The 23,267-nt window shown below is 52.7% G+C and overlaps 1 protein-coding gene across 1 annotated transcript; it reads right to left on the bottom strand.

Annotated features, from left to right (window-relative positions):
• Positions 1-6,106: 6,106 nt before the first annotated feature.
• Fgfr4 (fibroblast growth factor receptor 4) lies at positions 6,107-21,066 on the bottom strand. Its single transcript, XM_013119342.3, is given in 19 exon segments — positions 6,107-6,777; positions 6,883-6,988; positions 7,243-7,380; positions 7,606-7,676; positions 7,784-7,906; positions 8,333-8,455; positions 8,457-8,524; positions 8,619-8,729; positions 13,136-13,257; positions 13,341-13,486; positions 13,572-13,768; positions 14,099-14,237; positions 14,368-14,558; positions 15,045-15,168; positions 16,482-16,648; positions 16,763-16,843; positions 16,934-17,197; positions 17,850-17,983; positions 20,932-21,066. Coding segments are annotated over 18 exon segments (2,385 nt in total). The 5' UTR covers positions 17,932-17,983; positions 20,932-21,066; the 3' UTR covers positions 6,107-6,645.
• Positions 21,067-23,267: the final 2,201 nt, after the last annotated feature.

The following is a 23,267-nucleotide window of genomic DNA, read 5'->3' as shown; positions in this document are numbered from 1 at the left end:
AAAGCCACCTTTACCTCAATAGCTTCCCAGTAGGGAGAGCGAGTTCTTGTTTCTTCTTATATCCTCTCTCTGCCCCACCATCTCCCTTCCTGTCTGTCTCTGTCCAGCCACCTCACTTCCTGTCTGTCTATACAGACCTCCTGACCTCTATGGCTAGCTAGTGGCATGCTCCACCCTCTGATCTTCAGACAGGCTTTATTTGTGCAAGCAAGGTATCACCACACACTATCCCCATTGCCAGGTCATTTGAGAAAGCCTCAGGATGGTCTGCTCTTCCCTGGGCCTGAAATCGCAGAGGTGGGTCCCACAAGTCCCTTGCTTTAGGTGAAGTAGCCGTCAGTGGGTGCAGTTGTGTGCAGATGTGTGCAGATGATGTGTGCAAATGTGGAATGCCTGGGTTAGGCTGTGAGGTCAGGAGGGGGATGCTTTTGGGGGGTTATCACTGAGTTGAGCCCTGGGTGTCAAGGGTGACTGGGAGGTTCTGGAGCTATAAAGAACCCATGCGACAGCTTCAGAGTCAGGTGGAGAGGTCAGTAGGGGCAGGTCAGGCTGGTCCTGGAGTACCAGCCCAAGAACAGTGTGGCCGGGCACCAGGGGACCTGGAACGAGCTGGTGCTGTAGAATGCGGACGGACGCTGCGGAGGCTGGAAAGGGCGTGGAGAAAGCTGGCTGGGCTCAGCTGTTGGGTGATTTCATGCCCTGTCCTCTCTTGCTCCTTGGAGAGGGACTCCAGCCATGGAGCCCAGGTGCCAGTGGAGGTCAAGTTTCCGTAGTAAGAGAATAAAAAGGGTATCTCCTCTCTGTGGGGGAGAGCTGCAGCTGCCTTGCACACAGACTCCAAGATTAGGCCAAATCCCACAGCAGGTGAGCTGGAGGCTCCCAGTTGGGATCTCAGTAGTGTGGGAAGTAGCAGGCAATGGGAAACTGAGTATGCACAGGCTTGCCCCTGCACTCAGAGCTGCTTAGACCTGGGAATGGGTCATCTTTGGGAAACTGAGTATGCACAGGCTTGCCCCTGCACTCAGAGCTGCTTAGACCTGGGAATGGGCCATCTTTGGGAAACTGAGTATGCACAGGCTTGCCCCTGCACTCAGAGGTGCTTAGACCTGGGAATGGGCCATCTTTGGGAAACTGAGTATGCACAGGCTTGCCCCTGCACTCAGAGGTGCTTAGACCTGGGAATGGGTCATCTTTGGGAAACTGAGTATGCACAGGCTTGCCCCTGCACTCAGAGGTGCTTAGACCTGGGAACGGGTCATCTTTGTTTCTTCCTTTACTTTTCTGGGCCCCAGTTCTGCCATGCGTGCCCTGGGCTGGGATTCAGGGGTGGGAACAAGAATGGTCAACCCCTTAGCTGGATCAAGGGCCATGCCTGCACGGGACAGGGGTGTGGAGACTGGCCAAAGGACTCAGATAACGGGAGCAGTGTTGTCTGGGGAGAGAGAGGATGGGAGAAAGTGGGTTTCTTGTTCCTGAAGTCCTGGTGTGCGGTGTTCTGGTGCTGGGTCCTGTGTAGGCTGAGCAAGCGCTCCACCACTCCACTCCATCCCCAGGCTTGGACTGTGCTTGTGTGTGTGTGTGTGCTCATGTCCGTGTGCACACTGTGCATGTGTCTATGGAGGCCAGAGGCGCTTCAGGTATGCACCGGTGCTTCGGGTTGAACCCAGGATTCATGAATGCTAGACAAGCATCGACTAACAGCTACAGCCCCAGCCCCTCCCCCCAGCTCCTGAGAGTGACTAGGGCTTGGCCAAGCGAAAGGTGGGAGAAAGTGTCCCCTGGAAGAGAGGCTGTGATATGGCAAGCCACTATCAAAACAGCGAGCTGGGGTCCAGATGAGCCTTAGCACAGTGTCTGTCCATCCTCACTGGGCTAACAGACCTGCCTGTTCTGGGCCTCCCAGAGCCTCTGAGCACTAGGAAACACTAGGCCACCTAGGGCACAGGAGTGAGCTCCAGGGGAACAGACCACCTTGTCTGAGGTCCCACTTCCCCATTTTCCCCACGTGATAAGGGCCGATTACTTCCTCCTCCTGAGTCTCAGTGTCCCCCTCAGGGAAATGCTGCCAGTGAGAAAGCTTTCCTGGAAGGGCTGTCCTGAGAAGGAAATGAGCCAGTCCCCCCCACGCCCCCCCCCACGCCCAGCGCAGCACCCTGCCCTGGAGGCCCTGTCTTAATTGCCGTGCAATAACAGCTGCTGTTTATTAGTGCTGTGTGCTGTTTGGAAGGTGTCATCATTCATTCCGGCTTACAGACAGGGAAACAGAGGCCCAGAGAGGGTAGCTGACCATGGTACTGTCCCCTCCTTCCCAGGTGCTCACTCTGTCACCATCAGCTTTATGTCTGTGGACTTCCAGATCAGAGTGTTGTCTAGCTGGCCCTTCCAGCAGGGTCTGCCCGTGACCTTCTGCAGAGAAGCCCAATGCTGTTCACAGGCCTGGAAGCTGCTCAGACCCAAGACTAAGAGGGCCAGGCCCCAGCTGTTGCCATGCCGCCCAGCGCCGGCTGGGGAGGGCAGGCTTGATGGAGCAAGCTTGCACAGGGGAATTAGCAGCATCTGTCTCCTGACATGGGACATCAGGAATGTGAGCGGCCCCAGCAACTGTGTGCTTGCCAGGGACACTGGCAGGGAGGGGCATGGGCAGGCAGTTCGGTCCCTCCTGGACCCCAGAAATTACAGGGCAGCAGCTGTTCCTATCACTCCAAGCAACCTGGTCCTGGGCTCTGATATTCACAGGGCCTGCTGAGAACTGCAGGTATTGTCCAGCTATTTTATGCAACCCCATTTTTTGTTTTGTCTTTACAGTACTGATAATCAAATCCAAGTCCTTTTTGTTTGTTTCTTGTTTTGTTTTCTACAAGGCCTCAACTATGTAGACCAGGCTGGCCCCAAACTCACAGAGATTTGTTTACCTCTGCCTCCCAGTTGTTGGGAACAGGCATATGCCACCATGTCTGTCCTGTTTTGTGTTTAGTCTTCTTTTTTAGGACTAGGTTTCATCTGGTACCTCAGGCTGGGCTGTAACTCACTCTGTAGCCCAGGCTGGCCTCGAATTTGAGGTGATCTTCTTGCCTCAGCCATCCTGAGTGCTTGGACTACAGGCATGAACCCACCATACCCGACTTCATTTATTTATTTTTTGGGACACAGTGTCCTTTTATCTTGGCTGCTACGCTGTTCCTTCCGAGTCACCTCTTTCCCTTTCATTTCCAAGGCAGCCTCAGTATGTCCACCGCCTCCTGGACCCCAGAAATTACCAAGCAGTTGTCCCTATAATGCTGAGCAATCAGGTTCTGGGCTGCAGTATTCACAGAGCCTGCTGAGAACCCCAGGTGTCAGTCAGCTCTTTCGTGGGGCCTCATATGTATACCAGCCTGATTTCAAACTCCTAATTTAAAAAAATATGCACACTTGCTTTTAATTCTGTGTCTCTGTGTGGGTATGTGCACCTACATGCAGGTGCCAGCAGAGGCCAGAAGAAGGCACCAGAGCCCCTAGAACTGGAGTTAGAGATGGCGGTACACTGGGAATAGGGGAAGCTGGGAACTGAATTCAGGTCCTCTGTAAGAGCTATGGGTGATCTTAACTGCTGAGGCATCTCTCCAGCCCCTCCAACTCCTGCATGTGTGTGTGTGTGTGTTGTCTTTTTGTTTTGTTTTGTTTTGTTTGTTTGAGACAGGGGTTCTCCATGTAGCCCTGACTGTCCTGGAACAGGCTGGCCTTGAACTCAGAGATTTTCCTGTCTCTGCCTCCCAAGTGCTAGGACTAAAAGTGTGTGACATCACTGCCTGGTGCCCCTCCAACTCCTAAATTTGAGAAATAATCTTTGCTTCAGTCTCCCTAGCAGCTTGGACTATCAGACACATCCCTTGATTTCACCACCGTTTGAGAGCAAGCATAGTCTATAGGTGATACAGCTGTGCTTAGGGGGGCTAGCAACGGGTCAAGGGTGACTATGAACAATGGGGCTTTTGATTTATGTCTCTTGGTCCTTATAGCTGATTCCAATCTCCCAATCTTCTCTCGACCCAGGAAAATCCTCAAAAAGTGACTGCCTGGACTGGTGATGGACTCAGCTCTCACGAGTAATCTAATGGAAGACTGAGTTTGGAATCAACCTCAGTCCAAAAGCTTGAGGGCTTGGTGGCGTTGATTATCATGTGCGGTGCTTACACCGAAAATCTGAGGTCCCAGGGAGCCATGTGGGAAGAAAAAAGCTAGGAGAAAAAAGCTGCTTTGGGTTGTTGCCTCTGGAGCTACCTGCAGGAGAATAGGGAGCCAAAGTGGGGCTGGAGACCTCGGCTGGGGCCCCGGAGGCCCTGTAGGAGCGCCAAGCCCAGACCAGCCTGTCCCCGAGCTCAGGTCCGTGCAGCTGTGCTTCATGCCCATGTTCTGGAAGGCAGGACAGGGGCACCCACTCGTCTTGGTGAAGAAGTGACCGTGCTGGCATGGGTACCTCAGCGGGATGCTGCGACTAGAACTCGAACCCTCGCTCTTTGCATCCCTCTAAGGAATATGGCTCCTGAGGGAGGGAAAGGAGTGGTCAGGCAGAATTTGTGGGTTCTTTGTTCGGTGTCCCCTCTAGGATGGGGTGTTCTGGATGAGGTGCAGTTTGGGGTAGAGTGAGCCAGAAAGGGTATGGACACAGCCCAGAACAATGGGGAAAAGGTCGTTCCCTTCATGAACTATGGGTATCTTTTAATGAACAAGCCATCCTTAAATCTTTTATTTATTTATTTATTTATTTGGTTTTTCAAGACAGGGTTTCTCTGTGGCTTTGGAGGCTGTCCTGGAACTCGCTTGGTAGTCCAGGCTGGTCTTGAACTCACAGAGATCCGCCTGCCTCTGCCTCCCGAGTGCTGGGATTAAAGGCGTGCGCCACCAACACCCGGCTTATCCTTAAATCTTTTTAAAAATTATATAGCCCGGCTTATCCTTAATCTTTTTAAAAATTATATAGCCGGGCGTTGGTGGCGCACGCCTTTAATCCCAGCACTCGGGAGGCAGAGGCAGATGGATCTCTGTGAGTTCGAGGCCAGGCTGGACCGACAGCCTCCAAAACAGAGAAACCCTGTCTCGTAAAACAAAAAACAAAAAACAAAAAAATTATCGTTTTCTTTTTTTATGTGTGTGAGTGTTTTGCCTGCATGTGTGTGTCTGTGCCTAGTGCCCATGGGAGTCAGAAGAGGATATTGGTTGCTTAGTAACTGGAGTTACAAATGGCTGTGGTGGGTGCTGGGAGTCAAACCTGGGTCCTCAGGAAGAGCATCAATGCCCTTAATTGATAAGCATCTCCACAGCTCCACCCTTAAAGTCTTACATTCTCAGCCAGCACACCCAGAGAGCTCATGGGAACCAGGCAGCAGAGCACCAGGCATTAGTCTGGGACCGCTTTTGGCCTCTCCACCGCCCACCCTAAGGTTCAGGGTTAGGGAGCCGCTGGAACTTCCCACATGGAGTCCAGTAAGTTTCCAGGCTCAGATCTCTGGGAAGCCAGTCCCTTTGAGAGGGGAGACTGAGAGCAGGGTTGTGGCAGCCTCCAGGGAGGATCGTGCAAGTGAGGACAGCTGCTGCTCAGCCAGGCAGCAAGCAGCTGCCGCCTGGGAGCCAGGCCAGGGCAAGGCAGGGCGGGCACGGCCCCCACAAGCCCTGAGCCAGAGCTGGCAGATCCAGATCGTGGGAGCAGGCAGTGGCTGGAGGCTTGATTTCAGGTTTCCATGCTGTGTTAATGGTCAGTTTGGTTAATGCTGAACAGATGGGGGAGGGGCACAAGCTCCCTTGAGGACAGCTGTGGGCTAAGCATGTATACATGCACAATCACATGTAGAGGGTACAAGGGCCTGCCTTACAGACGTGTGATATGGGCTCATCTGCCCATGAACACTCGCTCACACCATTGCATACACAAGGATGGTTCTGGAAGGCTGGGTGGACAAAGGCAGGGGTGCATATACACTTCTGGGTCTGTCATAGCACAGTTGGAGGTGGAAGCCAACTGTAGGCTTGGCACACATCCCTCAGTCTCTGTCACCCAGGCAGAACCCCCAGCATGGGGAGTCTTTCCACCCTACGCCCTGCCCCTCAGGGGACACACCAGGCACACGGATTTATTTCAAAAAATAATTTATAAAATGCCATCTTCTGTGTTTTCCACAGGCTTCTCGTCTCTCAGGGACACCAGAGCTGGTGCTCCTTCTGCCCAGATGCTGGGACAGGCAATAGTGGGGTGAGGAGGCTTGGGGGCTGGGGCCAGAGGCCTCCAATCTCTAGGTAGTTTGGGGAAGCAGAAAGGTTTGGGACAAATGCTTTGCAGCCAGGCTTAGTAAGCCCCTGAGATGGAAGCTAAGTGCCCAGGCCCAGGACACGAAGCCCTGACGCTCAGCTTCTCTGAAGATAAGTCCAAGGGCAGGGTCAGGACCCTGAGACTAGAGTTAAACTCTGAGATGGGAACATAAGACCAGAGCAGAAGACCTGAACTATGAACCTTAGGGCCAAGAACGGGGCCCCCCAAAGCAGGGCCAGAGGATCTGGGACAGCAGTAGCCTCAAGTCAGAAGCCTGGTACCATGCCCACATCGAAGGCTGTGCTGTGTCAGGCTGCAGCTGAGTGAGGAGGCCCTTCCCGCCCATACAACATTGCTGGAGCTCACGTTTGCACTCCAGGGAAAGGGAAGCGGCTTGGCTCGTGGCTGAAAACAGAGTCACTGGAGGAGCAGGTGCTGCTGGCATCCCCACTGGAGGGAGAGTAGGGTCCAAAGGTCAGACGGAGGTCAAGGTACTGCAAAGAACAAAGCTGGTTAGCCTCCAGTCTCTGGGACAGGATGCTTCAGGCTGACTTGTCTAGGCCAAGGGAGCAGGTGGAGAGAGCAGGAGTGGGCAGTACCTCTTCAGAGACAGCCAGCAGGACCTTGTCTAGCGCCTCCACCAGCTGCTTAAAAGTCGGCCTCTGGGAGGGCACCGCATGCCAACACTCCCTCATTAGCCCATACCTGGGAAGGAGTCAAAGAAGCTTGTGTCTGAGGCAGAGCCAGGACTGTGGGCTCCCTGGGGTTGGGCCTCAGGGGCCTGGGAGGGATAAACAGGGCATTTCGGTGGGAGGGCAGACCCAGGGCGACTTGAGTCAAGGGGAGGAAGAGGAGACAGTGAGTGGGGCGCTGCTCTGTGGCCAGGGCCAAAGCCTGAGGCCAAAGCCAGGCAGAGGATGAGGTGTGGAGAGTGGGGTGAGGGAGGGCGGCGTCCTTACAACTCTGGGGGGCAGTTTGGGGGCCGGTCCATCCTGTGCCCCTCTCGAAGCAGTGAGAACAGCTCTTCCACTGGGATGCCGGGGTATGGGGAGCCCCCGAGCGTGAAGATTTCCCACAGCAGGATTCCAAAGGACCACCTGGGGGCAGAAATGAGCCCAGTGTCCTTCCTCCCTGAGGTGTGGTAGGGGTTATTGCAGTCGTGACCCACCCCTGGGGATAGGGAGGGGCACTCATGTCTTTGGAGTCTGGTCCCACACAAGACCCAGGCCTAACCAGAAGAACTCCTACGGTCTTGTGACTTTGGCAAGGGCCTTGCCCTTTCAGAGGGGAGGGATGTCTAAGATCCCAGTTCCCGGACTCACACGTCACTCTGGTGTGTGTACACACGGTCAAACAAGGCCTCGGGAGCCATCCACTTGACTGGCAGGCGGCCCTGGAGGAAGGAAGTGGGGACAATGGTGTTGAGTTGCTTAGGATCTATACCTCCCAAACCGGGCCCGCCCCCCACTCCACGTGGTCCCATGCGTCTCTGCCCCTCACATTGCTGGTTTTCTTATAGTAGTCAATATGGTGGACACCACGGGCCAGCCCGAAGTCAGCAATCTTCATCACGTTGTCCTCGGTCACCAGCACATTTCGGGCAGCCAGGTCCCGGTGGATGCACTAAGAGGAGGGCAGGGGACTTAGGTACATCAGGACACATCTGGGCGCTCTGTTCATCATTTCACAGTAAGCCCAGGGGCGGGAGTCATTCATCCCCGGACAGATGAACACGGACAGCATGAAGGCCTGGGCTGATACCCAGCACCGGAAGGAAAGAAGGAAGCAGGTCTTGTCCGGAGCCCACAAATGCGGCAGCGTTTGCCCTACCCACGGGTTAGAGACTAGGTGGAGGGGGGTGGGGCCATGCAGTGTTACAATGGGGTCATGCAGTGTTAGCTGCATCTGTGTGGAGCAGTGTGTGCAGGACAGCGCAGTGAACGGGGAGAGAAGGAGCAGCTGGGACATTCAGTGCCGCCGGCGGCGGGGAAGTGTGGCGATAGGAGTTAGAGTGGCCCAGAGCGCACTAGAACTGTCTCTTGTCCACACCTTCCGAGACTCCAGATACTGCATGCCTCGGGCCACCTGGTAGGCACAGGAGACCAGGGCCGGGAAGGAGAGTGGCCCATCACTGCTCCGAGGCCCATCGGGGCTGAGGTCAGGGCCTGGGGGGGCGCCGGGCACGGAGGAATTCCCGAAGGTTTCCCTTGGCAGCGCATTCCACAATCACATACAGGGGCCCTACAGGGGTAGGCATGGGCCAGGGGGTGGGAAGGCTGGCGAGAGCGTGCCCCTGCATCCCGGCCGCCCGTCTGTGCCCTGGCTCCCACCCTACCTTCCTGAGTGCAGACGCCCAGTAGGTTGATGATGTTCTTGTGCCGACCGATTAGCTTCATCACCTCCATCTCAGACACCAGGTCTTCCAGATCCTTGTCAGAGGCATTGTCTGAAAAGCCAACAGCTGCACTGGGGAAGCTGCTCTTCAGCTCCACAAGAGCAGCACAAGGTGGGGGGGGGGGGGGGCGGGTCAAGGGACACTGGACCAAAGCTTGGGTTGAAATCCTGCTTGGCTGTGTGCCTCCAGAGAAGCCTTTTAGGGCTAGCGACACAGCTCAGTTTATAGAATGCTTGCCTAGCATGAAGCTCTGCAGTCAGTCCCCACCACAACAAAACACTAGGCGTGGTAGAGAGCCCACTTGATGAATAGGAGGCTAGCCCAGGCCACACGAGATAAATAAAAAACTCAACAGTGTGTGTGTATGTGTGTGTGTGTGTGTGTGTTTAAAGAAGAGATCATGAATTTGAAAAGGAGTGGGAAGCATGGGAGGACAGAATGGGGTGGAAATGATGTAAATACAGTACTTATGTATGACATTCTCCCAAAAAAGTAAATGCTTAAAAAATAATAATTCGCCGGGCGGTGGTGGCGCACGCCTTTAATCCCAGCACTCGGGAGGCAGAGGCAGGCGGATCTCTGTGAGTTCGAGACCAGCCTGGACTACCAAGTAAATTCCAGGACAGCCTCCAAAGCCACAGAGAAACCCTGTCTCGAAAAAGAAAAACCCCAAAAAATAATAATAATTCTGCCGGGCGGTGGTGGCACACGCCTTTAATCCCAGCACTCGGGAGGCAGAGACAGGCGGATCTCTGTGAGTTCGAGCTGGGCTGGACCGACAGCCTCCAAAACAATACAGAGAAACCCTGTCTCGTAAAACCAAAAAAAAATTCCAGACCTGACCAGGTATGTCGGCTCACACCTTCAATCTTCTGTGATTATATATATATATATATATATGTGTGTGTGTGTGTGTGTGTGTGTACATATATATATGTACACACATATATATATATCCTATCTAAAAAAGAAAGAAAGAAAAAGAAAAGAAATCCTACTTATTTATTCAAAGGCAGTGTTACTCCGTGTATCTGTGTAGCCCTGGCTGTCCCAGAACTAGCTCTGTAGACCAGGCTGGCCTTGAACTCAGGAGGTCCTCCTGCCTCGCCCTCCTGATTGCTGGGATGAAAGTCGTGTGCCACTATGCCTGGCTTAAATTAATTCCTTTAGTGGTCTGGGGAGATGCTCAGTGAATAAAGTGCTTGCTGAACAAACGTGAGGACCTGAGTTCAGATCTCCAGCATCCACATAAAAGCTACAGGTGCAGCAGTGCGACGGATGTGGCCCTGACACTTGGGGCACAGGGGTAGAGGTGGTAGCCAGAGGCCAGTTCATGTAGCGGGGACAGCAAACTCCAGATTCAGCAAGAGACCGAGTCTCAAAACCGGAAGGTGGCAATAGAGGAAGACAGCTGTGTTGCACACCTACACCCACACGCACACGCATGTACACCTAGCACACACATGACACACCTCACAGGTCTCTTGACCTCTTGGAACCTCAGGCTTGCCTTTTTTTTTTTTTTTTTGCTTGTTTGCTTGTTTTTTGCTTTTTTCCCCGAGACAGGGTTTCTCTGTGGCTTTGGAGGCTGTCCTGGAACTCACTCTGTAGACCAGGCTGGCCTCGAACTCACAGAGATCCATCCGCCTGCCTCTGCCTCCCGAGTGCTGGGATTAAAGGCGTGCGCCACCAACGCCTGGCAAGGCTTGTCTTATATGAAGCAGAGTATCTCACACAAGTTGCAAGGAGGAAACATGGAAGATCTCCAAGAGCCGACCTTCCTATGAGCAGGCCCAAGGGGCGGGAGAGAGGTTGAAGCTCCCGACAGGAAGGCAGTCGTGCCGGGGAAGGTAACAGTTCCTAGGAAGTGCCCTGAGGTCTTCCTATCATCTGGGAAGGAGACTTCTGTGGCCTCCCTTGAGAAGACAGGGCTAAGGACCAAGGATTGGCCTCCAGGGCTGACCTGAAGCCTTGGGACAAAGACATTGCTCTTAACCTAGCCATGCGTCAGTATAAAGAAGCCTGTTTCACAATCACTGCCTCCCAGAAAGTGCCAGCTGGCTCCAGCTGTGCAGACGTGGAGGGGGGATGTGCAGACGTGGAGGGGGAGGGCAACACAGTGGCTGGGCTAGTCTTGCAAAGGTGGCTGGGGACAGCCGCAGCAGGTCCCAAGGGGAGGCAGCAGCAAGATGGTATATTAAACAGCAAGAGATTGAGTAAGCATGAATATGATTTACACAGAACAAAACAATAAACTGAGTAGTGTGTGTGGGGGGGTGCACGCCTTTGATCCCAGTACTCTGGAGGCAGAGACAGATTGATCTCTGTGAGTTCAAGGCCAGCCTGGTCTGCAGAGTGAGTTCCTGGATGGCCAGGGCGGCACAGAGAAACACAGTCTCAAAAAACTTACCACCACCACCACCAAGATACATATATGTAAATAAATACATAGACGAAATCATAAAAGAGCTGGTAAACGGCTCTGTGTGCAAGCCTGATAACAGAGTTTGTGCCCTACGACTGACTCCTGGAAGTTGTTCTCTGACAGCCACGTGCACAGCATGATTTGTGCTCACACATGCCCACACTCACACACATATCACACACATAAGACAACAATCGCCTTAAGTCCCAGCACTTGGGAGGCAGAGGCAAGTGGATCTCTGTGAGTTCAAGTCCAGCGTGGTCTATGCAGGCCAGCCAGGACTGTATTATGACCCTGTCTAAAACAGTAATAAACTTTAAAAAATAAAATAAAAGAGATTCCCATGGACAAATGCTAAGTGACACTTTGGGGACATTACTTGAGGTCTGGGCTTTTTTCTCTCTGTATTGTTACCGGGGATTATATGTCAGCCCTTACATATTTGACAAGACACTTGGCCAGCCCTCTTTGCATTTTGGAAAAGGGTTTCACTAAGTTGTCTGGGCTGGACTTGGATCAATCTGTAGCCTCTGCAGGTCTTGATTTTACCATGCTATTGTCTAAGTCTCCCAAGTATCTTCTCCTAGATGCAGCTTGAGCCTGGCAATTCGTGTGTGTGTGTGTGTGTGTGTGTGTGTGTGTGTGTGTGTGTGTGTGTGTGTGTGTGAGATACCTTCAGAGGTCAGACAGGACGTCACAATCCTGGAGCTGGAGCTACAGGTAGGTGGTTTTGTTTGTTTGTTTTTTTACGAGACAGGGTTTCTCTGTATTGTTTCGGAGGCTATCGGTCCAGCCCGGCCTCGAACTCACAGAGATCCGCCTGCCTCTGCCTCCCGAGTGCTGGGATTAAAGGCGTGAGCACCACCGCCCGGCCAGGTAGGTGGTTTTAAGTTGCCTGATGTGGGTGCTGGGAATTGAACTTGAGTCCTCTGCCATCCCTCCAGCCCTGAGACTGGGGCTTTTAAACAGAGTTGTTCAATACAGACGTGGATGAGAGGAATGTGCGCTGATGGTGTATAATTTAGTGGGATTGATGAGGATGAGGCAGAAGACACGTGAGGATGACAGACATGAGGGCAGAGCCTCAGTCATCCCTAATCTCATAGGGATCTTTGCCTAGTAGTTAAAATTTACTGAGCTGGCCAGGTGGGGTTCCAGTACTCGGGAGGATGAGATAGGAGGATCACTATGAGTTCCAGGCTGGGCTGGATTGCAGAGTGACTTCTGTGTCAGCCCAGGCTAGACTGTGACCCAGCCTTAAGCAAAGAAATTCTATACCCTATATAAAAAATTTACTAAGCCCTGTGTACCAGATACATCCTATGAACTTCAGCCTCAGAGGCGAGGGACCATTATTTATCCCAATAGAGATAGAAGGGGAAAGTGAGGCTCAGAAGTCACTTTCCAAGGTCAGATGTTAGTGTTCAGGCATCTGTCCTGGCCTGCCCTTGGGGTTCTGACAGGACACGCCCTCAGCTGCAGCCACTAAGACACTAAGAGCATCGCCTGTACACACTCACTATGTTCCCTTTTAAAAGGGTTCTGCCCACCTCTTAACCCTCTCTCTCTCTCTCTCTCTCTCTCTCTCTCTCTCTCTCTCTCTCTCTCTCTCTCTCTCTCTCTCTCTCACTCTCTCTCTCTGTGCCTCTTGTTCCTTTCTCCCACTGTTCCTGTCCCCGGAGGCTGGTCTCCCCGTTCCCTTTCCCCCCTTTTATGATCCCTTTCCTTAATTAAAAAAAACCTCCACTTGCCGGGCGTTGGTGGCGCACACCTTTAATCTCAGCACTTGGGAGGCAGAGGCAGGCAGATCTCTGTGAGTTCGAGACCAGCCTGGTGTATAAGAGCTAGTTCCAGGACAGGGTCCAAAACAATACAGAGAAACCCCGTCTCGAAAAACCAAAAACCAAAAAACAAAAACCTCCACCTGAACTCTGTCGCATGGCATCTTTCTCTCTCATGCCACTTTTTAAAAATTACGACACCGGCAGCGGAGTTTGGTCCCAGCGTACCCTGCCCAGGTAGCCACACACACCTTTCAGCATCTTCACAGCCACGGTGCTGGTCTGGTCTGGCTGGGAGGGGTCCATGCCGAAGGCTTCTGCTCGAACCACTTGCCCAAAGCAGCCCTCGCCCAGGGGCTTTCCGAGCACCAGCCTGCAGATGAAGAAGGCCCACCCCTCAGATCTGTGGGTACCGCTCTTGAGCTGGCATCCCCATCCTTACCCTGCTCAGTGTACCTGTCCCGGGGGAACTCCCAAAGTGGGTCCAGAGGTAGGTCTAGACTGACAAGGCCGGTGAGCAAGGGTGGGCCACTGGAGGACAGTCGGACACCTCGAACCAGGGACAAGCTCGATTTGCCAGAGGACCCGGACGCCAAAGAGAACTGCAAAGGGGGGGATTTGTTCTGTCTGCTGGGGCCAGGCTAAGAACCATATGGAGCAGGGGCTGGGGGGGACAGGCACCAGTACCTGTCGGGCCAAAGGGAAGCGGGACAACTTTTGTACAGCTACAGGCTGGCGGGAGTGGTGGCCGTAGATGGCTTGTCGGTGATAGATCCCGGCTAGCAGCAAGAGCACTGCCAAAGTCAGCGAGCCTGACACATACAGGATGACGTCTGTGAATCTGCCCTCAGACGCTGCTGTGGTCCATGTGATGTCTTCCTCGGCTTCCACAGGAAGAAGGACATAGACAGAGTTTGACTGATCAGTCCTCCCCCTCCCCCCCCCAGCTTAGGTCCCCATAGCTGCCAACACATAAAGGGACACGCACTGAAAAAGTGGCAGTTATACAAAGTCTTATATCCATTGCTTTGGGTCACATGGACAGTCATGTAAAAATCAAACACATCTCTCTGTTGGATTCGGTGAGAAGGCATTAATCTACATGCACAGTGCCCCAAACAAACACTGTACCCCCAACAGGCCACGGAAAATGCCTGCCTCAACAAACCAGAGCCTGTGGCCTGTCGCCTCTCCCAGGCCTCCCAGGTGCTCACCTGGTAGCACCGTGAGCCATGCTGACTGGTAGGAAAGGCCGATGGAGTTCCCCGCCAGACACGTATACTCTCCCGCATCCTCAGCCGACACATTCCTCAGGTACAAGACCTCTACCTCTGAGCTATTGATGTCTGTTGTCTGAGGCAGCGGACACACCGGGTCACAGGAGGGTCAGGGGCCGCTGCACTGTAGCTGGGAGGGTGGTTGGGGACCGCCCCACCACCCCAGTGGGAAAAGGCTGGGGCCCAGGCGCTCGCAGGAAGCGGACCTTTAGGACTTGTACGTAGGGGAAGCCGTCGGCGCCGAAACTGCTGCCGTTGATGACGATGTGTTTCAGCCACTGGATGTGGGGCTGCGCGTCACTGTACACCTTGCACAACAGCTCCACATCGCTGCCAACCACAGCTGTGGTGTTGGCTGGGAGCCCCGCCTGCAGGATGGGCCGGTGCGGGGACCGCTCTGGGGGCCAGGCCAAGCCGTCAACCCTGACCAGTGGCACCCATAAAGTCACCCAGTCTACCTGCCCCCAGCCACCCTCCCAGTTCAAGGGCAGGACCTTCTGGACATGCACCTCAGGCTTTACCCTCCTTCAACTTCTTATGGCTTTACTGCTGTCCAGGACAGCTTCCCAGGCTCACCCAGGACTTCCACAGCCTGTCCCCCACCCCCATAAATGATGCGTTCATGGCGCATACCTGCCCGCTAACGCACTGGTTCTTAAGAACTGAATCCAGCCTGTGCCGTCAGCCTCGATGCCCTTCTCACTTTCCCCTTAGGCAGATGCCTCCTTCAGTCCACAATCCCTTTGCTCCCTTCTGATCCTTGGAGCACTTTTGACTCTATGGTTGTCTCCAAGCCAAGATAAGACAAGATACCCACCCCCCAGGGCAGGACGGAGCCCGAGATAAGTTACACTGTTTGTCCTACCCCAGCCCATCCACTCACCCAGCACATCCAGCAGATAGCTGTAACGAATGCTGCCCAGAGGGTTCTCCACGAGGCACGTGTATGTGCCCCGGTCTGAGGGGACCACACTTTCCATCACCAGGCTCCAGTGCTGGTGGCGCAGCTGGAAGCAGAGGAAGTGTCTGTAGGAACCATTAAACTGGGGAGAGCCAGGGCAGAGGGAGGACAGAGCCTACCCATGGGACTCTTCTCAATCTCCCTAGGCCCTGAGAGGGTCAGGCCAAGGCCAGAGATCCCTAGATAGAGAAACTTGCTGTAAGAGGTGTCTGAACGGGGCCAGAGGCAATTGTTCAGCAACTAAGAGCACTGGCTCCTCTTCTAGAGGTTCCAGATTGATTCTCAGCACCCACATGGTGGCTCATAATCATCTGTAACTCCAGTTCCAGGGGATCTGATGCTCTCTTCTAACCTCTGCAGGTACGGGGCACATACACAGTACACATATATACATGCAGGTTAAACATTCATACACTTTAAATACCCCCCCAAAGTAATAAGTGTCTGGAGGCCAGGCATGGTGGTTCATGCCTTTAATCACAGCACTTGGAAGGCAAAGGCAGGAGGATGTGAGTTCAAGACCAGTCTGGACCACAAAATGAATTCCAAGCCAATGAAGACTACACAGTTAGACCCTGTCTCAAACAAACAAACAAACAAACAAAACAAATAAAAAACAGCATCTGAGGTCTAGTTTGAGCCCTGAGTTTTAGCTGTATCCTAGCTAAGTGTGCTACCCTGTGATAGACCAGTGGTTCTCAATATTCCTAATGCTTAGACACCGTAACACAGTTCCTCATGTTGTGGCGAACCCAGCCATAAAATTATTTTTCTTTCTTTTCTTTTTCCTTTTTTTATTATTTTTTATTTTTTGGGTTTTTTTTTATGAGACAGGGTTTCTCTGTATTGTTTTGGTTTATTTATTTTTTAAAAAATTTTTCGAGACAGGGTTTCTCTGTAGCTTTGGAGGCTGTCCTGGAACTCTCTCAGTAGACAAAAACGAAACCAGCAGCATCAGGGCTGGGGAGACTGCTCAGTAGTTAGGGGCACTTACTGCTCCTCTCTAGCACCCACACCAGGCAGTTCCCAGGGATCTGACGCCCTCTTCTACTCTCTGTGGGCACCAATGCACATGGTATTTACTCACACATAAATAAAGATAACAAAAGCAAATCTGTGATGCCTCTCCTCCATAAACGTCATCCATAAAGAGAACTCCACCAGAACACAAAAGGAGTTAGCTGCTACTAAAGCTGAGAGGGCAAAATTTGTGAGTGGCAGATTGAGAAGTTGTGCCAGAGCTGTCTGTTGTCTGGGGCTCTGCAATTAACTTTCTCATTGGATATATTGATCTACGTGAGGGGCTAAGTGGGAAAAATTAAAACAGGGGAGCAGATGGACTTGGAAGCCTAGACTCACCCGAATGCCTCCAATGCGATTCTCCCCATGGAAGGCCTGTCCATCCTTGAGCCAATGGATAGTGGGCATGGGGTTGCCTGCAGCTGGGCAGCGGAATTTGACAGTGTTCCCGGCAGGCACTGCATGCAGTTTCTTCTCCATGCGTTGAGGGTGTGTCCAGTAGGGTGCTGGAGGGAGAAGAGTAATTAGGACCCCTAAGGTGACCTTGACTCCTACACAGGTCTCTTCTCAGTAACCAGAACTCAACCAGTGGGGTTGAGTCCTTGAAAAGACATACCAACCTTGCTGGGGATAAACATGCCCATGCGAGGAGCCATTGAAGGTCCTGGGGTCCTCATCACTATTGATGGAGGTTAAGGAGTCTACTCAGGAGCAAAGGAAGGCATCTGAAGTCCAAGAGAAGAGGGTTTCTCTCCCAAGGCACCCGTAAACTCCCTGTCAGAGCTTCTTACCATTCACAATCAAGGTAAGATTATGTAAGACAGTCATGGAACCACGTGCCAGGCAGAGGTATTGACCAGCATCCTCAGGGAGAAAGCTGGCGATCTCCAGGCGGCCCCTCCAGCCCCGTGCTCGGCCAGCAGATGCTAAGCGCCTGCCGTCCTTGTACCAATGGCCACCACGCTCAGTACGCCCACAGCACCGTCGCACAGGCTGCCCAATGGCCACAGTCAACACATGATCTTGCTGCTCCAGGGCCGGGGCTAAGCAGGGCTCTGAGGGTAGACGGCAGAAGTCAATGATGTTCATAGCTCCATCCGAGGCAAGCCCCTCCCCCCCTGCATGCAGAGAACATGCTACACACATGGAACACAAAAACCCTGTGACACATGCTGTTCGCACACTCATAACTACATGCTACAAACGCTTTGCCTAGTGCCAACGCCACACTTTTCCTGGGAGCTGTCACATACACGCTTGGCACACATGCTAGACATGCTACTGCCCCAAATGTACACACACACACACACACACACACACACACACACACACACAACAAGGTACATGCTATAGGTGCCATACAGGACACATGTCACATTTCTGAGGCACACTATAATCAGCACACACATCACGACATGCTGCTTGGACCTCCCAACCAACACACCCAGTGCATAGAACCACACACACATACACACAGGAGGGGCTCACCGCTGGCTCTGCAGCCTAGCCCAGGCTCTGTGCCCTGCAAGGCTAATCCTCTCTTGTAGACATACAGACAGGAGGCGCTTGCTGGGAGCCAGACAGTGAATCTCAACGCTCGAGCCCTGCCCTGCTGCCACCTTCTTGGGGCCGAGACCAGGATCCTCTCTGACTTTGCTCAGCCAGAGGCCCCTTCCCTGCCACCCTGTCCCATCTTAGAGCCCATACCCAGCTCCACTTCCTCAGAGGCCTCAAGAAACACTGCTGGTGTCCCCAGAAGGATGCTCAATAGGACCCACAGCGGCCACATTTCCTCCCAGATGTTCTCGGGACCCAGGCCAGGCTCCCCACTGATCGCCTTCCTGAAACAGGGGGAAAGAGTTCCTGTTACATGCGCTTTCTTTTCTGGTGAGGACACAGACAGAAAGAAAGCAGTCAGCAGCAGGGACAGGGCTGGGACCAGCACTGATGCTGCCAGTGCCCAAGACCGCCCCACAGGAGGTGCGGCAGGGGGGTGTGCGGGACTTCCGGCTTGCCCTGGGTCCCACTGAGACCCTGGCATATCTTCACAGAAAAAGCAGTCTTAGGATTCTTTTCTTGGAAGGAAGCAGAGATGGTGACATATCTTTTTGCTCACTCTCAGTACACATCATTTATTTTCTGCTGAATAAATGAATCCATTGCTGAAGAGTTAAAGAGAAGTGAAATCTAATACAAGACCAGCCTGCAGCATCTGGACGCTGTCGAACAGGACCCCACTCTTTAGCATTACTGACATTTCCATGTCCAGCTTGGGAGCCTGCCAGCGGCTGGGTGCTCTCCTCTAACAAGGCACTGTCCAAACTAAGGACATTCTTCCTCATTCTGAGCCAGAGACACTTCAGCTGGTTCATACCCTCCCAACTTTGTCTCAGACAATGTAGGAGCTTGTTTGGTTTTGCTTATTGTTTTTGCAGAGTTTGGGGCTTAAACCCAAGACCCCCCTACATGCTAAGAAAACACTCTGCCACTAAGCTTCATGTTTAGCTGGCTTTGTAAATAACACAGATGTTACATGTCTGGCAACGACAAACTCAACTCCTGATTCCTGGCAAGGCCTGTCTTTGCCCCTTTCTGTTCCACTGTCATCATAGGATTGCTTCAGGGATAAAGGAGACAATGCATGGAGGGGTGACACACACAGGGTGTCCGTGAGATGTGCTCCCCGTCTCCCACCAATTGTTCACGGGCGCCCCCTGTCTGACCTTAGCCAATCACTCTGCTCCCGAATGGTGGCTGTGAAGTATGATGCACCACAATGAGTAAACCTCGTCCAAATGGAGGAGCCCTGTTTCCCAAAAGGAAGAGCCAGAGCTAAGCCTTAACTTCAGCAGAGGACCAGCATTGTCCCAGGGGCATACCGTCTTGCCATCTAGTCTTGGTGGCATCTTTGGACCAGTATTCCTTTTCTCCGGCACTTGCCCATGTTGGACAAGTGTTCTACTGCTGAGCTACATCCGTAACCCTGAGCATGCTTTAAGTATGGAATACTTGTGAGTTCGGTTTCCCTAACTCCGAGCATGCTTTAAGTATGGAATACTTGTGAGTTCGGTTTCCCTAGCCCCGAGCATGCTTTAAGTATGGAATACTTGTGAGTTCGGTTTCCCTAACTCCGAGCATGCTTTAAGTATGGAATACTTGTGAATTCAATTTCCCTAGCCCCGAGCATGCTTTAAGTATGGAATGCTTGTGAGTTTGGTTTCCCTAACCCCGAGCATGCTTTAAGTATGGAATACTTGTGAGTTCGGTTTCCCTAACCCCGAGCATGCTTTAAGTATGGAATGCTTGTGAGTTTGGTTTCTTGTTTGTCTGTTTCAGTTTTTCAAGACAGGGTTTCTCTGCATAACCCTGGTTGTCCTGGAACTCACTCTGTAGATCAGTCTGTCCTGGGACTCAGAAATCTGCCTGCCTCTACCTCCCAAATGCTGGGATTAAAGGCGTGCACCACCTTCAATGATTCTTAAAAGTTGTATTCCATATTTTACAAACTGGGAATGCTGCCCATTAAGCCCCATCTCCTCAGCCCACAGCCCCACAGTCCGTCTGTTTGACCTCCTCAGTCATTCCTCAAAGTGTCTCATTTCCCCTGGCCTTACTTAGGCCAGGTCCTGGTCCTTTCTTCCTTGGAATCTTGACAAATCTCAGTTCTTTACCTTCAACTTTCCAGGTTTTTTGTTTGTTTGTTTTTTTAACCAATCACCCTATGACCCAGTTTACAAGTTCTTAAGGATTAATTGTAGACCATCATTTTTCTTTTTTATTATTTTGAGACAAGGTCTCACTAAAGTTGATCAGGCAGGCTGGCTTTGAAACTCACTCTGCAAACCAAGCAGGTCTTCAAACTGTGAGCCTCCTGCCTCAACCCGGCTAGTGCCCATGTGCCAGGCCCAGCTTTTTCTAGGTCACATTTTAAACGCCAGTGTCAATTATGTTAGTCCCACTGTCTGTCCCTTTAGTTCCTTCAGGAAATTCTAAAGTCCAGCGCATTTGTTTTCTTGCCTGTACCTCTGTATCTCTTATTCCTCTTCTCCACCGGCTTAGCTATCATCTTAGAACCTTGGCCTGTCCCCTCTCCTAAATTTAATCGGCCCATCTGCAAAAGACGCCTACCACACCCTGCCAAACACTGAGGGTCTCTCTAGCGCCCCCAACGGGTGGACAGGTCCGGGCAGGTTTTATTCCCATTCCTAGGCTGCCCTGAACTCAGAACCAGAGACCTTGGTCCGGTCACCGCGGCTGGCCGCTGAAGATCGCCAACACTTGGCACCAGAGACTGTCATCAGACAGCATTGAGCTCTCTACCCTTCCGCACTCACACGCTGTGGAGCTCCCGACAAGCGACTGCGCCTCTCCCAGTGTTGGTGTCCTCATCTTTAGGTCCAGCACACTGCAGTTACCGGCGGAGGGCGACGGTGCTCTTACTTTAGTGCCCCCACCCCGTCACCCTCCGGGTGCAAGTCACCGGTCCACATGTTGAGTTGCACAGACAGCTGGCCCATCGCCCCCGCCCCGGTGGGCAATAAGTAACTAGAACGGTGACCAGGGTGCTCTTTGAACGGAGGGGGACAAAAGGCCCTGTGTGCGCTGCGGGTTACTGATTTACCGCCCCCTCCACCCAACCACTCCCGCCGCGCGGGCGCCAAGGTCCTCGGGGCTGGAGGGGGCAGCTCCAGAGCTCTGCAGCTGCTCCACCCCAGCCGTCCGGGAACGAGGTGTGGGGCCCGGCTAACTCAGAGTCAGACTCGGCTCCCTGTGCAGGGGTCCGGCTCACCTGGCTCCTCCGCAGTCTGGTTCCCACGACCACGGGTCACGATCCCCGGCAGGGCTGGCACGCTCAGCCGCCGGGAGCTCCTCCGTCCCGGCCAAAGAGCCCGGAATGTCCAGGCAACTGTAGCGTGGCGGGGGGCTGCCCACCGCCTGCCCCGCCCACCCCGGGCTCCGCCCCTCCTGGACCAGTTCTATCCTGACAGGCGTGGTCCCGGACCGTGCGGAACGTCAGCCCTGCACCCTCGTCCAAGAGCTCGGGGCGGTTCAGGATCGCCCAGGCTCATTCGATCTGATTCTGATTCGGCATCTTTTGCTCCAGGGCGCCTGGCCCAACCTTCGAGGACTAAAGTGTTACCTGCTCTATCCTTTCCTCTTCATCCATCTGGAACTCACCAGGCTCCTCTTGTTTTCCATGCAATCGTGGTACATCATATAGAATTGCCCTCTTGTTCATTGCCTGAGCGAACTTCAGGGAGTATTTAAAAAATGTACTCGAGCCGGGCGGCGCTCACCTTTAATCCCAGCACACGGTGCTGATGGATCTCTCTCTCTCTCTCTCTCTCTCTCTCTCTCTCTCTCTCTCTCTCTCTCTCTCTCTCTCTCTCTCTCTCTCTCTCTCTCTGTTTTTCAAGACAGGGTTCCTCTGTTCTGGCTGTCCTGGAACTCACTTTGTAGACCAGGCTGGCCTTGAACTCACTGAGGTCTGCCTGCCTCTGCCTCCCAAGTGCTGGGATTAAAGGCTTTCAACCACCAGCACCTGGCCCAGTTTGAAGCCAGCCTGGTCTTCAAGAATGAGAACAGTCAGGTCTACACAGAGAAGCCCTGTCTCAAAAAAATAAAATAAAATGCATGTCCAAACCAGACCTGGTAATCTCAGCTACTCAGAGGTTAAGGTAGGGAGGCTGCCTAGGCTACTTAATGAGAACCTGTTTGAAAACAAAAAGAAAAAAAGCAGGGAGCTGGAACAGTGGACAAGCATTTGCTGTGAGTAAGGCACCAGGTTCAAACCCCAGGTAATACATAAGCAAATGCTGAAACTGTCTTTTAAAACGGATTTGTTCATTATTTTATGTGCATTGGTGTTTTGCCTGTATGTATGTCTGTATGAAGGTGTCAGATCCCCTGGAACTGGAGTTACAGAGAGTGGTGGGAGCTGCCATTTGGGTGCTGGGAATTGAACCTAGGTCCTCTGGAAGAGCAGCCAGTGCTCTTTTTTTTTTTTTTTTTTTTTTTTTTTTTGGTTTTACGAGACAGGGTTTCTCTGTATTGTTTTGGAGGCTGTCGGTCGAGCCCGGCCTCGAACTCACAGAGATCTGCCTGCCTCTGCCTCCCGAGTGCTGGGATTAAAGGCGTGAGCACCACTGCCCGGCCAGCCAGTGCTCTTAACCACTGAGTCATCTCTCCATCGGGGCCACCCCATTTTTGAATTTTCATTTTAAACTTTAATTTTTAAAAAAGTTTTCATGTGAATTGCCTGCAGACACCAGAAGAGGCTCGGGTCCTTAGATCTGAAGTTACAGACTCCAACAAGTAGATCCCCTGAAAGAGTTGGTGTTTTAATCAGAGACACTCTCAGGTCCTCAAGCTTTAATGTCAAATGTGTCTTTGGCTTTTGGAAGTAGGATCTGGTTATGTAGTCCTGGCTGGTGTGACACTCTCCTGCAGTGACCTTGCTGCCTTTGCTTCCAGATTGTTGCAATCACAGGTGTGCCTATGGCTGCAGAACCCTGGATTCATCTGATTGCAGAAACTTCACGGGCCTGGCCTGGTTTGTACTTGGGCGGGAGATTACAGGTGAGAGCCACCAGGCCAGGCTGCAGTGAAGTCTCAAGTAATGTCTCCTATCTTTTATGTGGATAGTTTTGGGTTGGCATGGTGGTCTGGTCCACAGGGCAGACCTCACTCACTCTTTTTGTCGTCCGGGGTCTCAGTTCACTGCCCCAGAACAGCCCTGTGGACTTATCAAGTTCCCTCTTTAGGATGAAGAGAGAAATGGGTCTCAAGACTCAGTGCTGTCCCTCCTGGCCCGTCCTCATTTTCTGATGAGTAAATCAGAAAATGAGAGTATGGTCCTTAAGGGACTTGCAAAAGAAGAAAGGGGGGCTCCCATGTTCCTCTATGACCCATGCTCTCTTCGACGACTCTTCCCTCACCACACTCTCTAGGATGTAACTCAGTAGACACTTGTGCAAGCAGTTGGGGAATGCCAAGCTCCCAAGAAGCAAGGGCTGAGACTGCAGACCTCACTGTTGTACCTCAAGTGCCTAGCACACAGTAGGTGTCTCAGAGAGCTTTATCCCCCTGTCCCAGGTCTGTCTCTTCTATAGCGCTTCTGTAGAG

This window comes from Mesocricetus auratus, unplaced genomic scaffold (assembly GCF_017639785.1).
Source record: "Mesocricetus auratus isolate SY011 unplaced genomic scaffold, BCM_Maur_2.0 Super-Scaffold_100013, whole genome shotgun sequence".
NCBI lineage: Eukaryota > Metazoa > Chordata > Mammalia > Rodentia > Cricetidae > Mesocricetus > Mesocricetus auratus.
This window is presented reverse-complemented; position numbering and strand designations above follow the sequence as displayed.